The sequence below is a fragment of the Balaenoptera acutorostrata genome, chromosome 14 (assembly GCF_949987535.1).
Source record: "Balaenoptera acutorostrata chromosome 14, mBalAcu1.1, whole genome shotgun sequence".
Taxonomy (NCBI): Eukaryota; Metazoa; Chordata; class Mammalia; order Artiodactyla; family Balaenopteridae; genus Balaenoptera; species Balaenoptera acutorostrata.
In genome coordinates, this window is record NC_080077.1 from 2,793,976 (window position 1) to 2,810,728 (window position 16,753).

At 54.9% G+C, this 16,753-nt stretch overlaps 1 protein-coding gene across 6 annotated transcripts in view; it reads left to right on the plus strand.

The window, feature by feature from the left end:
• RPS6KA2 (ribosomal protein S6 kinase A2) overlaps nucleotides 1–16,753 on the plus strand; it is a 375,942-nt gene that overhangs the window by 307,678 nt on the left and 51,511 nt on the right. For all 6 annotated transcript variants that reach the window (XM_007186070.2, XM_057527592.1, XM_007186071.2 and 3 more), the window contains 6 exons: nucleotides 1,148–1,227; nucleotides 4,151–4,257; nucleotides 7,756–7,793; nucleotides 10,182–10,324; nucleotides 13,810–13,880; nucleotides 15,549–15,637. In XM_007186070.2, coding sequence (XP_007186132.2) covers nucleotides 1,148–1,227; nucleotides 4,151–4,257; nucleotides 7,756–7,793; nucleotides 10,182–10,324; nucleotides 13,810–13,880; nucleotides 15,549–15,637 — 528 coding nt within the window. The remainder of the gene's footprint in view (nucleotides 1–1,147; nucleotides 1,228–4,150; nucleotides 4,258–7,755; nucleotides 7,794–10,181; nucleotides 10,325–13,809; nucleotides 13,881–15,548; nucleotides 15,638–16,753) is intronic.

Consider the following 16,753-nt stretch of genomic DNA (forward strand, 5'->3'; position numbering starts at 1 on the left):
TTTTTCTGAAGAAGTTGAGAACTGGGGTCTTGCAGAGATTTTTGAAGGCATCCTTCACGTTACCGCTGTGATTGATCAAAAGATACTTGCCCTCCATCTGCCCGTCAAGCCCTAGGACAGAACATCCATCCACGCTGCAGTTTACACAATGCTGACAAAGGGGTTTCTGGTTAGAGGCTTTATGTTTCTAAAACCCCAACATTTATAATGCTTCTGGCATTGACTTTTAGGAAATGAAAAGTTCGCAAGTGTGTGTGGGTGTCGGCACCCCTTCCAGCCATACTTCCTTTGTGTGTAAAACAGATGCCACATGCCAGACCAGCGGGAACATTGAACTGACCATCCAGTAGGCACGGTGGTTAGTTTCTCTTGAGCCTCACGCGCATGCACCGTCCCCCCCTTTGACCAAGGCGTGCCCTTGCTAGTGGTGGGCGGGGGCTGAACCGTGAACTCCATGCCCGTAACTGTGGCCCTCAGGGACCAAACTGAGAGCACGAGCGCCGCTGCCACCAGGTACAGGTAGCTGGGCCGGCCCGTCCCCAGCGCAGCCGTAAAAGAAGGAACAGATGGTGGATATCCTTGAGCCCTGAGTTGTACTGAACACAATTCCATAGGAAGGGGAGGGGACTCATCTCAAACGGTCGAGGCGATCGTCCTGCTCTCACCAGGCACCTTCCAGCAAAGCCAAGTCTCTAACAAGACATGGTTGTGCCCAAAGCCCCGTGTCAATAGTGGTGATGAGAGCAAGTGGAACCTACACATGCTTTTCTCCGTGTGTCTTTCAATCCCTTTGTGATTAAAAAAAGGCAGGAAGAAGGAGGGAAGGAAGAAGGAAGGAAGGAAAGAGGAAGGAGGCGGGGAAGGGGCGGGGAGAGGAGGAGAAATAACCTCCAGACCATGAATAAAAGTGAGAGAGACAGAACTCATCACCGTCGACTCCCTTCTCCAAGTCCTGCCCTCACACCGCTGTGCGGTCTCCAGCCCGGCCCCAGTCCTGTTTCTGAAATGACCCAGGGTTACAGGCTACGCGGTATTGTTTGAGCCAACGAGAGACGGGCTTTTTGCACTCAGAGCCTGGACCCAGGGGAATGATGTCCACCGCAGGGGACCATGACGCCAAAATGCTCTCAACTCTCTCCTTCCGCAGCCTTCCAGACGGAGGGAAAACTCTATCTGATTCTGGACTTCCTGCGCGGAGGAGACCTCTTCACCAGGCTCTCCAAAGAGGTACACGGAGTGCAAGCTGTCAGTTTCTGCCTAGAATTCGAGGGGCAGGAGAGCACGGGGGGGTTGCGTGTATGTGCGTGTGTGTGTGGTGTGTGTGCAAGAGAATGTGTGAAAGTGCATGTACATGCACGCACATGTGTGTGTGCAAGAGAATGTGAAAGTGCGTGTACATGCACGCACATGTGTGGTGTGTGTGCAAGAGAATGTGTGAAGGTGTGTGTGCATGCACGCACATGTATGTGTGCAAGAGAATGTGTGAAGGTGTGTGTACATGCATGCACATGTATATGCAGTGGGTGGTGTGTGTATGTGTACGTATGTGTATGGTGTGTGGTGCGCACGCGTGTTTTCAAGATGTCTCACAAGTCACACAGAGAAGAAATCTGTTGTCCTTGAAAGATCTTAAGAAAACGGACTCTTCCCAAGACCCCCGTGGAGCTCTAGAACCTTCCCTGTGTAGAGCAGATGGAAACTTGATTTATGTTATGTAGGGAAGACTTTATTTCACAACGTTTCACTTTGCACCGTAGGAAGATGCAATTAACACGCTGACCACACATCCTGGGAGGGGCGTCGGGAGCGTCTAATTAGGGCTTCACCCGTGAGCGCTCCGTGACTCCCAGGGCTTGTCCTTGACCCCCTCTACCTGACTTAGGAACTTTCCAGGATGTCTTGCAGCGCAGCGTGGAAGCTCTCTGGCCCCTGCTTCATGGGATGGAAAACCCAGCCTCCTGCTCGAGGCAGTGATGATGCCAGGCTTTTAATCCTGATGATTCTGTGCAGTTTCCTTTGTACAGAAGAGAGTGTGACGAAGGTGACAGCATGTTGACACGATGCACAGAACAGGTTCCCGGCCCTTCTGACGCAACCTCACCCGGCACCGGGGTTCTTACTGGGCTGTAACAGGGGGTTCGGGCTGCCCTCCCCCTTTCCTCACCGCCCACTTTTACAGCAGGAGATCCCTCCATCCTGCGTGAAACTCCAAAGTGCAATCAATCAAGGTGGAGCGGCAGTGGGGTCCCCAAGACCTCGGGCTGCTCTCTCCCTCTGTTTCCTGACGGTCCCTCAGGCAATGGCACAATTCATGTATTGGACTCTTGGAGATACAGATTGAAAGCACGGGCTGGAGGATTCAGATCCAAGTTCTCCAAAAGCCCTTTTTGGATCAGGTCTCTGGTCCCTCAACCTGCCTCACAGCTGAGCTCACGTTTCCAAAGATGGCAAATCATTGACCTCGGCCAGTTTCTCATCTGATGCCTATTGATTTGCTCCCTTCCCCCCACCCTCCCACCCCGGCCAAAGGAAGTCAGGCCACTGGGGGTTGGTCTGTCCAGCATCCAGTGTGACACACCCTGTTGTTGGGCTTCTTGACCAAAAAGGCAACACGCAAGGTACCCATAGGACCCTTAATTTCAGAGTAGAAGTGAAGTTGTCCAGCCTGGGCTCAACAGGGTCTCGGAGTTCACAGAAACACAGGAAATGAATGCTACCCTAACCCTAACCCTATGTAAAAAAGTATTTCCCTTCCATCCTCTTCGCCAAGTCCACTAGACAACATCCTTGTGTGTCGGTCTCTGTACTGACTGCCTTCAAGAACCCACATACATGGGTGTTTCATTCCCATAGAGAAACCCTTTGTCATTTGCACTTGGAGGCCACACAGAGCTGTGCCCTAAGAGCGGCCAAGGAGAGTAATACGGCCGCCCCTGAGCGCTGAGCTGTGGACGTGCCTGTGTGGTTATGTACAGAGATGGAGAAAGCCGGGCCAAAGAGAATTCGACAGCCAGCAGGATTTCCTACGGGGAAATCCTTCTCACGGGGAAGCCCACTGCGTATGCTAACCAATTTAGAAAAGAAATACCCGACCAGGAAAGGTGCCGGTCGAGTGTGGAAGACAGAACAGGAGATTCCAGAGGCCAGAGGGGCAGCGAGGGTTGGTGGCACCCAAATGTCATCCAGGACTTGGGGTGCATGTCCTCCCCACTGGGAGGCATCCCTTTCGTGAAATGGATGTGCTCCACCTTCATTAGCCTGATGTATTCACTGTTCAGTTCCCCAAATGGCCCTTATTAACCGATTCTGAGCTTCCCAGGCAACCTTCTGATTATGTATTGATTTTTCACGCATCTGCCTTCAGAGGGAATTCAGTCATGACATGGATTTCTAGTCTCTGTGGCATTCATTTCTCATGGTGCAGGTAAAGAATGGTTTCTGATACCATCTGGCTTGCTGGTAAGGTGACTACAAAATTACATGCTGGTTCTCACAACCTCAGGGACAGGGAGACAGTAGGAGACAATGACCTTGAGGTCTGCTGGGCGCCATGGCCTCGTGTGTGTTTTAGCTAAACCAGGGTCCCTCTCCCACCAGCCTCTCCGGCAAGGGGCACCCACCGATGCTACACGGGTGGGTTGTATTTGGTAGGACTCGTCCCACTTTGGGGAGATGGCAGTTCCTAGTTTGCACAAACCCAAGGGGTGAAGAGGTGAACTCGAAGGGAGGAGGGATGAAATTTGAGACATATTTTCAGTAAATCCTTCAGGCCTGTTTATATCAGACCTTCACAGTGTGGCTTAGTTTTTTGTGTTAAAGTGTTACATCAGAAGCACGCATATTAAAACGTAAACCCAGAAATACACTCCAGAGCTGCATGGTTTGTGGGGCAGGACAGGTCGGGGGAGGGAACCCTGCCCGGGGCTCCGCCCACAAGGCCGAGTCGCTTTGTGGGGAGTGCCCCCTCCCCTTCACTGGTCCTAAAACTTTGCTGAGAACTCATGTTTCCATTGTAGGAGTCGGAAGAGCCTTGTCTGGGGGCCGCGGTCTGCGGAGCGGAGCGGAGCGGAGTCTGCGTGGGGCTGAGGGCCTCTGTCTTTAAAGCCAGCAGCCGCAGAGCAGGCTGAAGTCTTGTTCTCTCTCCTGCCAGGTGATGTTCACGGAGGAGGACGTGAAGTTCTACCTGGCTGAGCTGGCCTTGGCTTTAGACCACCTGCACAGTCTGGGGATCATCTACAGAGACCTGAAGCCAGAAAAGTGAGTGAGGACAAGGCAGGGCATGGCCCTCTTGCTGCCCACGTCGCCTTGTCCCTGTACTCAATTCCCCAGTGAGGCCATAGCCGGGGGACATCCCGGTGCTGGTACCCCACAGGCGGGGGTTCCACCTGCCCGCCCCTGGAAAGGTGCCCAGACACAGGTGTGGCTTGTGCTGATTTGTGTGGGATGGTCCCAGCCCATTCTCACCTGACCCTCATGACACCCCCCAAGGGAGGCAGGGCTGGGCCTGCATCCCTGTGGTCCAGGGGAGGCTGGGCAGGTAGTGGAGGCTGGGCAGGTGGAGAGGGCTGGGCAGGTAGGGGAGGCTGGGCAGGTTGGGGAAGCTGGGCAGGTGGAGAGGGCTGGGCAGGTAGGGGAGGCTGGGCAGGTTGGGGAAGCTGGGCACGTAGGGGAGGCTGGGCAGGTGGGGAGGCTGGGCAGGTAGTGGAGGCTGGGCAGGTAGAGGAGGCTGGGCAGGTAGTGGAGGCTGGGCAGGTAGAGGAGGCTGGGCAGGTGGGGAGGCTGGGCAGGTAGTGGAGGCTGGGCAGGTAGAGGAGGCTGGGCAGGTGGGGAGGCTGGGCAGGTAGTGGAGGCTGGGCAGGTAGAGGAGACTGGGCAGGTGGGGAAGCTGGGCAGGTAGTGGAGGCTGGGCAGGTAGTGGAGACTGGGCAGGTGGGGAGGCTGGGCAGGTAGTGGAGGCTGGGCAGGTAGAGGAGGCTGGGCAGGTAGTGGAGGCTGGGCAGGTAGAGGAGGCTGGGCAGGTAGTGGAGGCTGGGCAGGTAGAGGAGGCTGGGCAGGTGGGGAGGCTGGGCAGGTAGTGGAGGCTGGGCAGGTAGTGGAGGCTGGGCAGGTAGAGGAGGCTGGGCAGGTGGGGAGGCTGGGCAGGTAGGCAGACCACCATTCCTCCTCCCACACCCCCTGCCCTCCCTCCTTAGGTGGGACCCATCCTGCACTGGGAATGTCTCACATGCCACCTCCTCGCTTCTGTGCTGGTCTCTTCCCCACCTCCACCTCCGGGTTTGGAAAGCCCTTTCAGCTGTCTCAACAGGCCCATTTCTAGGTGACGAGTCAGATGAGCCTTTCTGAGTTTTTCTAAAAGACAGTGGCACCAGATTCCCAGCCCAAATTCCGATAAGATTTGTGTATCTTTGGCAATGATCATCTGTAATATTATTTCTAGGATATTTTGCTAATCCAGTCTAAATCTTTTTTTAAAAGTCCCTCCAAATAATAATGTTTTTATTTCAGGTTTTTTCCTGCTATTTTCTGTGTAGAGCTGGCACAAACTAGGAGGGATCCACTTGAAAAGGAAGGATCTAGAGGATGCTATTTTAAGTTCACTTGGTTGACCTGACAGTGGTCCCTGCAGCGAAGTTGATGATTTTCTCCCTCTGGCCTGTGACGTGGTTGATAACGGCCCCCTGTCCCCCCATAGACTGAGGTCCGTGCCTGCCCCTGGATATGTGGGGCCTGGTGGGACCCCGAGGCTTGGAGCACAAGGCAGCCCAGGCCCTGAGGGCACAGGAGGTAGATCCCAGCCCTTGTTCCTGGTCCCTTACGTCTTCACCTGCAGGGAACCGAGAAAAATGCAAACTACGCTCTGAGACGTGGCAGTCGTTTAAGGGAAACGCCTGGGTTTGCCTGGAGACCAGGAACGTGGCGTATGTCCCTGATGCACAGCGTATTTGCCTGTGACCAGAGGGAAGTGCTCCCCACGCACGGCTTCAGCTTAACCACCAGCTGGGTAGAGCATCACTGGCTGCACGTGTAAATGATGTTTAAATAACCGTGAAAGGCCCTCTCCTGAGTATCCCCATAAGAGCCACGTCCTGCAAACTCAGCATCGCCTTCAGAAAACAGGCGCTGAGGCCACTGTCACAGCCAGCGCGGCTGACCTGCTCACCTCTGCTGTGAGCTCTGCCCCATGAAGGCAGCACCCCGATTCTCCCTCTAGTTAAAGGTCAAAGGGATCTTTACAGTTAAAAATGGTAATGCGTAATCGCAGGATTGAAGAAAAAGGATTTTGTTGTCCATTAGAATTAGTAGGGAATTAATCTTGCAAGTTGCTCACTTCTGGGCAAAGATTAAGTATAACTGAAAAGCAAAGATAAGAACATTTGCTTCTTTCATTATAAATTGTCATCTTAATTATACACTGTAACTTTTTCCTTCCCATTTCCATAAAATAGTTAGGTATGATTTTTATTCCCATGGCAGATTTTTAAAAATTGTGGTAAGATAAACATGACATAAAATTTAGCACCTTGACCATTTTCAAGTGCACAGTTCAGTCGTGTTAAGAGCGTTCACACCGTTGTGCAACCGTCTCCGCCATCCATCTCCCAGACTTTCTTCATCCTGCAAAATTGACACCCCGTCCCCATGAAACACTCACTCCGCACCCCCTCCCCCAGCCCCTGGCACCCTCCCTTCTATTTTCTGTCTCTAGATCTGGCTGCTCTAGGGACCGCATGTAAGTGGGATCACACGGTGCTTGTCCTTTTGTGGCTGGCTTACTGCACTCGGCATGGTGTCCTCGAGGTCCATCCATGATGGTAGCCTGTGTCAGAACTCCCTTCCCTTCCCAGATGTGTTTAAGGTACCACATATCAATCCTCACAGCCCACGTCCTGGTCTCTTTAGATCCGGGCTGGTGCCTCCCAGGAGCTGGTGGAACAGAGTTTAATTACAGCAAAGAAAGAAACAGGGCAAGCCAGGAGCCCCGGGGACCTGTGGGCTGATGGGCTGGAGAAGGGCCTCGTGGAAGGCTCGCCTGCGTCCACCCCCTCAGACTTTCCCTCCGCCCTCCCGTGGGCGTGAGCCTCGCCGTACTCCAGAGAGCTGGGAGGAACAGGACCAGTGATCCCCGAGGGGCATCCGGACGTCAGACGCCAGCACGCCGAGAGCTTGGCCCAGGGCACCAGGAGGGACCCCGTGGGACCGGCTCCCACAACATGGCTCCCGGGGGCTGAGGCCTGAGGTGTCACAGACTGCCCCGGAGGTCGCGGTGGTCCCGAGGGCCAGGCCGGGCTCATGGAGGGGTCTGGCCAGAAGAGCGGGCTCTCGCCGTCGAGGGCCCGCCTGGGTTCAGGAAGTCCCCTCTGAGCAGCTCTGCGTCTGCACAGGCCAGGGCACTCGCGGACCCTCTCAGGCCCGTTCACGCCGGACAGGCAGCCTGGGGGTCCCCAGACCTTCCCCTGGGCTTGAGAGGGTCTCACACCTGCAGTCCGCAGTGTGAGCCTGCTGAGCCAGGCACAAGAACATGGGTGCCCTTTGCACCCCACGCGCCGCGGATATGCCTCCGCTCCCGGCCCAGCAGAAGCTGCTGACCAGGGAAGCAGCGGTCTGAAGGCCACGTCTGCGAACAGCAGGTGACCTGCCGCCCCCAGCCAGCGTGGAGATGCTGCCCAAGGGCCTGGGCGGCTCCCCTGGGGCCTCCGTGCCCTTCCGTGTGTCTCGTCTCTTTTAAAGCATCTGTTTTCCTTCCCTCTCTTTCAGCATCCTCCTGGATGAAGAGGGACACATTAAGATCACAGGTGTGTAAAATCCACCCGCCACCGACCACAGACTTCACCCCGGCGGCCCTGGTGCCTGGGGGCCGACTCAGACTACAGCCCTCTCTCTCGTCACACCAGCGTGTGCAGACAGGGCTGCCTTCCCCGTGGCCGTGGCCGTGGCTTAGTTCTGTTGGTGTGTGTCTTCCCGGGGGTGCTCACACGTCCCAGGTCGGCCCTCCTTCCTTCTCCCCCTCTGACTTAAGACCCTTCTAGCGCCTTTCCTGCTGACTCGCAGCGTCACTGGATGTTTTGTTCAAGAATCTCATCTTAGCATGTCTGCGGGGCTGACCTCCCCACTGAAACCTCGAACCCCTCCCACTGCCATCGGTTCAGCCGGAACGAGCGCCGCCCCCCTTGCTCCGTGACCCCCACTCGTGCTAGTTTCCTCTTGCCGTGTCACAGTTACCAGCCTCGGTGGCTCAAAAGGGCATCAGCTGATCATCTTACAGCTCTGGTGGCCGGAAGTCCAAAACAGGTCCCACGGGGCCAAGATCAAAAGGGCTGCGCTCCTTTGTGGAGGCTCCTGGGGAGGATGGTCCTGTCGCCTCTCCAGCCGCCCACTTCCCTGGGCTCACGGCCCCATGCTCCTCCTTCAGAGCCAGGGGGCAGCCCCTCAGTCTCTCTCTGACTCTGGCCTCTGCCCCGCCAAGTCCACGTAAGGACCTTGTGCTTCATCCCGCCGCCCCGAGATAACCTCCCCTCTCGAGATACAGCGGGGCCCCCTCTGCCAGGTAAGGTGACCTATTCATAGGTTCCAGGGTTGGGGCGTGGACGTCTCTGGGGGCCATTCCGCTGGCGTCCCGCTGGCCGGGTCCTGGCCTGGTCTCCACTCACACCCGCGCCCCGTGTCCACCAGCGGGCTGCCCCTGTGTGAATGCTCCCCCCGCCCCCACCTCCAGTGGCATCGTCTCTGCTTAGGCGGGGCACCTGCTCTACCCCTGTTCTGTCTTCAGAGCCCCCTGTCCTCTGCTCCTCAGCCCCACGCCGTCTGGTCTCCCCGCTGCCTGTTCCCTTCTCTGGGCTGGTTCTCCCCGCTCTTGATGGACCCCCAGTCCCAGCAGAGTGCACAGAGCAATTGACAGTTACTGCTCGTTAATGTCAAACAGTCAGACTTCTTAAATTTCTCATGAATTACGCACAAGAGCATGGCACTCATCTGACAGACCCTTTAGACGGCGACCTCCTGGCAGGGGCTGCACAGGTCCGAGGGCGTCCGCAGTGTCTGCTGGTGGGACCTGCCCCCCGCACGGAGTCCACTTTGACCTGCTGGGGCCTTCTGTGCCTTCCCACGTGTAGAACAGCAGAAGAAATTAACCCTTAACTAGCTGAGAACGTAAACCTGACTTCTACAACTGGTTAAGGCAGTTCAAAAGTGCCAGCGTGGCATTTCGTGGAGATTGAAGGTTCTGCTAGTACTTGACCGGTTTTCTCTGCTGAGTGAGGAACTGCACATGTATTATATAAATCTCACGTGTACAGAGGTAGCTGGAATAAGTATGAGCTCCCACGTTAAATTTATGTGTCATATTGTAGACTTTTGGCTTTCTCTGCTTTAGTCATTGTGGTCTCTGTTATTTATTAGTGACCCCAAGTTAGTCGTTTGTAATGGTTTGTCATCTTGGCCAGGCATAAGTTACAAACAAGCCCCGAGACTCTTTGTGCAGAGTGAGCTGCTTCGGCAGTGGGGGAGCAGACCACGTGGGTGCTGGAGACTCCCACTTAGCCGTGAGCTCACTTGGTCCTCACGTGGCCCCGGGAAGAAGGGATGTCCACCTTAAACTCACAGACGGTGAACCTGGAGGGCTCTATAATCTTAGAACCAGCGTGTTCACTGTGTCCTTCATCCACTGGGTGCAGTAACACGGGCATTGGAGGACGGTGGCCTTGGCTGAAGGTTTCATGGGCAAGGTCCAGGGGAGGATACCCCATGGCAAATGCTCTGAAGCCCCATGCAACTTGTCTGTCTCCCCCTTCGTGCCTCACCAAGCGGGGACCTCCTTCCCGAGTGGCCTCCTGCTCGTAACCCCTTTCCTGTCCTTTCTTTCAGAACAAACAACCTCTTCCTGCCCTTCCATCAGGGTAGCCCCGCAGGCCTCTCCACTGGGGCCGCTGACGTCCAGGGTGTCCTGCTAAAAACAGGCTCCCGGGGAACTGGTGTCGGGCGTCAGGGATGCAGTTTCTGGGTGCCCTCAGGAGCACTCCTGAATGCGTGGGTCCCTGTAGAAGCTGACCGGGAGGTGTCGGGTTTGGCTCGGCTTCTGCGGGCAGCTCGGCCCCAAGAGGACAGCGGCGGGAGGTGGGCCGGCCGGGCAGCCAGGGGTCCACGTGCCGCCCGGGACTGAGCGCTGTGCGCTGTTTCTCTTTTAGACTTCGGGCTGAGTAAGGAGGCCATCGACCACGACAAGAGAGCCTATTCCTTCTGCGGGACGATCGAGTACATGGCGCCCGAGGTGGTGAACCGGCGGGGCCACACGCAGAGCGCCGACTGGTGGTCCTTCGGCGTGCTCATGGTATGGCGTGCTCGTGGTGTGGCGTGCTCGTGGTGTGGCGTGCTCGTGGTGTGGCGTGCTCGTGGTGTGGCGTGCTCGTGGTGTGGCGTGCTCGTGGTGTGGCGTGCTCGTGGTGTGGTGTGCTCGTGGTGTGGCGTGCTTGGGATATGATGTGCTCGTGGTAATGTGTGCTCGTGGCTTGACGTGCTTGCGGTGTGGCATCTGCGGTCCCCAAGGTGCCCGCGTGGCTGTCCCCTGAGCGCCCGCCCGTCCCTGGGGTTCAGAGATCCAGGAGTGACCCGAGGAAAACAATGCCCGTTGTGTGACTCAGGACAAGGGGGGCCACCGATTCCTGACCCTAGCATGTCCTGGCAGCCTCCTCTCTGTCCCCCTCCAAGACTCCCACCATCAGGAAACAGAGCTGGGATTCAAGTAAGGATGCAAATGTGTTAAGAGTCAAACCTTTATACTTAATGCTCTTACGGGTTTAACATGAGGATTTTAAGGGATGCCGCTATCTCCAGATTAAAGGTATTTTTCTTATTTCAAACACAGAATCCCTCTACTTAGTCATCAAAATCACCATGAACCAAAATACACGTGGAGTGAAGCATTTTTACATCTACATCTAGAAACTTGGATTTTCTTTGGGTCATGTGTTCGCAGACAGAGCGTGCAGCAAACACCGTCTAGCCAGGGCGTTCTGTAGTCACAACAGAAGCGGGGTTGGCTGCCGTCCTCCGGCCTCACGCGGTCCTTCCTCTCCTCCCTTCCCCCTCCCCCCACCCCTCCCCCGCAGCCGGGCCCTGTGCTGGCAGCCCCTCCAGGCCCGCCGTGTCCTCAGTGTGGACCAGACTTCCGAGGCTGTGAGTCTGACATTGACTGGATGGGAGTAGCATCGTGGCATTCCCGGCTTGTCAGCCCCCTCCTTGTGCATTTCACAAACAAGGAAACTGAGGCGACAGGAGTTTCCGTAGATCCGTCGCTCGGCCAGCACTGGCATAGCCTCCTTCCCACACACATGCCTCTCGCCCTGGCCCCGGGGCCTCTGGACTGTGTCCTGGTCACGGTGCAGGGCATCAGCTGGGTGCCCCTAGGCTGGTACCCAGGAGGCCACACTCGGTCTCTCGGTTCTGGTCCCCGGCCCCGCGGGCTCGGAAGTGCTGGCTGTGTTGGATTTGTCGGCACGGACGGCTGACCCCTGTCTGTGGGGGGCAGACACGTCAAACCAGCTCGGGAGGCAGTTCCCACGGCTCTGGCCGGGATGCCGGCTCACGGGCGTACAGTAGGTGACGTCACACCACGCGGGGCGGCGCCCCCGTCTCCAGGGTCAGTGCGTTCTCCTCCCGTCAGCCACCTACGAGGGAAGTCAGACTGTAATGAGAAACCTGCTCCCAGAACAGAATCACAACAAATTAAGCACATTAATACAGGCAAGTGATGGGCCCAAGCTCGCGACCTGACAAGGGCTCCGTGAGCGTCAGCTGCCAGGGCGCTGGTGACGCCTGCTGTGTTCGTGGTCATGCAGACCTTGAATGGCCTCTGCCGGGATGCAGTCCGTCTCCACGCCAGAAGCCACGGGGACGTCCCGCTCTGCTTACCTTCCCACCGACCGTCCCTTTAGATACGTTGGTGAGACCGTCAGGGTAGCCTCTCCCTCTGCAGGGTAACTGCGTGCTTGGCTCTGCCCCTGTCCACGTGGGTGCGTCCCCGTTACCCTGTCTGGAGGGTGTGTAGTGGGGGGTGGGCATGGGGGCCTCGGCACCCTCGCTGCGGATTTTACCGGAAGTTTGATGTTGTCTTCCTGACACCGGATTCCAGGTCCGAGGTTACAGCTCTGCATCTGCGGGAGTGATTCCAATTCTTAAGCCCGCATCCGCCTGAGAAGCACGTTCCTCTGGAGGGTGGGGTGGGCTCCTGGAGGGGGACCACAGGCTTCATCCTGTCCCTGGATCCCAGGGATACTCGCGAAGCCCTTAAAGATGTAGGCTGGGCTCACGAGTGACCATCCAGGGAACCCTTGCCCAATGCTCTGAAGTCACAGAATGCCACCGCTGTCTCTATGGAACTGATACGTAAAAGGGCAGGAGGCCGGCCTGAGCCTGGAGAGAAGGACTGTCTTACCCGCCAGCACAGCAGAGAAAACCGCAGCTAAAACCACACACACATCAGAGCCACCTGGAGTTAGTTTTGTGAGGTTTCTGGGGGAGAGGGGAGTGGGAATATGCCATCCCCCTCATTTGTTTCTAGATATATTAATAACATCTATCCCATAAATATAAAATATGCCTTACATACTTTTTTCTGGTCAAAATCATTGCATGTTAAGGAAATAAATGGAGAGGCTGAAAGGAAAAAAAAGGGACAGTGAGGACATAAAAAGATGGAAAGAAAAGCATCTGAGAGAGAAGAGAAGCCAAAGGTAGTGAAGGAGGAGGGACAAGAAAGGGAGGAGGAAGGTGACCCGTTCTGAGCTGATGCCCCCAGTCTGGCTTCTCCCCACTTGTTTCCTCCACGTCTTCCCCAGGCTCCCCACGCTCACTTCTGGAACCTCTTCTGGTTCCCCAGCTGTCGATGGCTGGTGCTTCGCCGCGTCGCTCCTACAGGCCCTGTCATCTTGTGTTGTGAACGCCCGTCTCTGTGAGGGTCTCCCGGGCACAGGGCGTGACCTTCACGCGTCCCTAGCGCAGGTGGCGGTGCCCGTGCCCAGGAAGGTCTGTGCCCCGAGGGTCCACAGGCAGTGAGAGCAGAGCGGGCCTGGGCTCCCCGGGCCCCTGGCCCTCCTGCCCCCATGAGACGGGAAATGCCCCTGGACTTAGGAGAAGGTGACCGGAGAGGTTGGCCCCTCGCCTCTTCCAGGAGAGGCCCGGCCTCTGCTGTCTGCCACGGTCCACACGCCAGGAACGGTCCCACCACCTGGCTCTCGGGCACAGGACATTCCTCCCTGAATTACTCACTCCTTTGACGGACTCGTCCCCTCCACATTCGGGGTCTCGTAACAGCTGGGGGGGTGGATCACGGTGGCCCGAAGGAGGAGGGTCGTCACGGTGATGGGTCTGCAGGGCACTCAGGTCCGAAGAGCTTCCTCCCATTCGACCTGGACCCGGAGCTCTCTCTCCCCAGCCCTGCCCTCCCCTCCTCGCTCAGCCCCTCCACGGCACCCTCCAGAGAAGGACGGGTCCTCAGTTGACCCCGTGGAAGGTGTGTGGCCAGGAGCTGCAGGTCCCCATCCCCCTCTCCATGGCACTGAGCACCTTCTCACGGCCGTAGAGCTGAAGCGTTTATTGTGTCCATCATCCATCCATCTCCCCACTGAATGCCAAGGTCCACAGTGCAGTTCTGTTCACTGATGTACATACACCAAGCATGTAGGCCAGCGCCTGCACTTAATTGACCAGGATTTTGAGTGGGTACATGAACTTGGGCTGCATTTTGCCTGTCTGGGTCTCGCCGCTGTGAAGTTCGCTTGTTCTGAACTCTTGCTCCTGTTCTGTGTTGGTCTGCAGTTCGAGATGCTCACGGGGTCGCTGCCGTTCCAGGGGAAGGACAGGAAGGAGACGATGGCCCTCATCCTCAAGTGAGTAAAACACCCACCTTGGGATCCACCCCAATACGTGTTAGCACCTTCTGATATCAAGAGCTTCGGTCTTCGAAACCGGGACTGTTCAGTAGGCACGAACGGTAATGAGCATTCTTGGCATTTTCATGTCAGTGGGTGAAGCCCGTGGCATCTCTGAGTGATTCTGATGAAATCTCCTACCAAAGATAAAGTTTTCCATCAGTAAAAATCATCTAAGTTGTCCAACGGCAAGGTCTTTAGACATGATGGTTGGTGACCTTCAAAAGTGCAGGTTCAGGGGGCAGAGGGCTGCAGGGGCTCCTGAGAGAGCCTTCCCTTCTCTGCCTGTTGACCCGTTCGTGCACGTGCCTGAGCTCTCCTGCCTGACATCAGCAGGAATCATGTGGCCCAAGTCGCTGAGTACAAACAATTTTCTCCTAATTCTCATGAAGAATCTTTTAACACAAAAATAGGTTTTGCTCTTAGAACCCTAGAAAGAAGTCTAAACCCAGAGCCAGTCTTGCTGTAATAGCTTTTAAAAAACAAACAAAACAAAAAACAAACAAACAAAAAAACACATCATTTTATTTCTTTGGCTGTGCTGTGCGGCATGCGGGATTTTAGTTCCCTGAGCAGGGATCGAACCCATGGCTGCAGTGGAAGCGCAGAGCCCTAACCAGTGGACCGCCAGGGAAGTCCCTTGCTGTAACATCTTCATCAGAGCAGGCTTCCTCTGAGCGAGATGTCAGAGGGCAAGCTCTGGGAGAGAGAAGCTGACGGAGGGCAGACGGGGTGGGGAAGTGGCCCTGGAATCCGGCAGGCTCCAAATTACTGTCTCCCTGCTCAGTGAGAGGGTGGGCCCACTGCACCTGCAGGAGAAACCATGAAGGTGCTTGGCCTCACGACCAGCTCTCTCAAACTCTGCTTGCAGGTGGACACGCAACGTTTATAAAACCAGGAGGCACCTGCAAAGCTTACGGTTTTGTAGATACGTCATTATATAAATAGAAGGAGAGCAGTTCGTGGAAGACACCCCGTAGAGAGGATGTAAGCGGTGTTTCCCTGTATCACGTGACCTTACACTATGGATGACATGCGTAGCTACAGTCTACTATGTTTTTTTTTTTTTTGATGGCCTCTGTTCCTTTTAATTTTAAGAGAGAACAAGACCTCTTTTTCTAAAGCTAGAATAATTCCCTCCAGCAAATCCCAGGTGTGAACTTGTAACCTGTCGTTGGGAGTCACAGCATTTCTGAAGGGGCAGCAGCAAACTGTGGGCACATGGTTCCCAAAGCGAGGTCCTGCAAGACCCTCCTTTCCCAGATGTTGCCGCAGACCACACCAGAGGCAGAGGAGAGAATCCAGCTGTCTCCTCAAGCCAAGAGGAGAGTCCTAAAATGTCAACCATGCTGGCATCTCTCCAAAGCCTTTTTTGCTGTCGTCTTGGAAACCATAGTTAATTTCCATTTAAAATGTTCTGTACGTTCGTGGGATCATTCTTGTTTATTTTTAGTGACCTTGTTATTTTTAGTGAATCATTATATAGCTGTTGTAAACAGCTGCTCTGGGTCACATGGGTGTGATTGGATTTGTCTCTGCTGACTGCAGAACCGCAGAGCACTGAAGAAAACTCTGCTCCCTTTGGGGCTCATCCTTCTTACCCGAAAATACGACTGTGCTTTTCAGAGCCAAGCTGGGCATGCCGCAGTTCCTCAGCGTGGAGGCTCAGAGTCTTCTGAGAGCCCTCTTCAAACGGAACCCCTGCAACCGGCTGGGTAAGACTCCCTGAGGCCCCTGGGCACGCCCCGGGCCGCCCACCTGCTCACACTCAGCTCTGGTCTGGCCCCGCATTTCACCACGTTCTCTGACAGCAAAAGGCCCTGCCGCAGGGGTGGAAGTTCTATCACGTGTTGTCCGAGCTCTGAGGATTTCAAAAACACACGGTCGCTGCCCGAGTATTGTTAGTTAACAGTCACCGTTTTTACACAAAATGGTAGCACTTACTTTAGAACTCCGTAAACTAAAGACAGAACCCTGGAAAAGCCACCCCCTCTAATTTGTCTTTGAATGTTACAGAGAGATCATAATGGTTTGCCCAGTTCTGATCTGGATCATGAATTAATTGATTACTTTTCGTTAGTGTCTCCATCAGTTCAAGAGAGACACTGAAATAATCTCTTCTAGTCTAAGGCCAACTTGTCGTTCAGCTCAGCAGATCTTAACCCGATTTAGAACACACATGCCTCAGAATCCGGTTTGCAGAGCTGTGAGACATCAAAGTGCATGTAAACATCTTTGCACATCATCTCTGCTCCTGTCTGAACCCCTGCACCTGCCTGGTCTAGAGCCCCACCCCCGTCTGGTATCATCAATCTTTTAATGTTTGATCCCAACAATTACTTTGGGTTAATTACCCCTTTATTTTGATTCTGTGACTCCTTCCTGGTGCTCTACCCCCATCCAGTGTAGACACAGGCTCTCCGTACAGCACTGAGAGGCCAGGGAGCTGGGGAAGGCAGGTACACAGCCTCTCACATTCCTCTGCCGATTGGTTCTTTCACAAACCAGGTAAATAAGTCATTTCTCTTCCTGAGCCTCTGGTTCCTCTTGGGATGACAATGATACACATGGAATTCTGCACTAATAAAATTATTATCTCATTCAAATCCTCACAATACTTCAAAGTAGATAAAAGGAGAAATGTTAGATTCACTTATGAAAAGAGGTATATCCCTAAGAATTGCTTTTAGCTGCAAAGTACAGAACTCTTAAATAATTTAACCCAGCTAATTTAATGTTTCAAACTGCAGGTTATTATTCTCACATTACAGGCCGTGTAGCAGTAGAGGGTTGTAAGCATTGGCTGGGCAGCTGAACTATTGCTCTCAAAA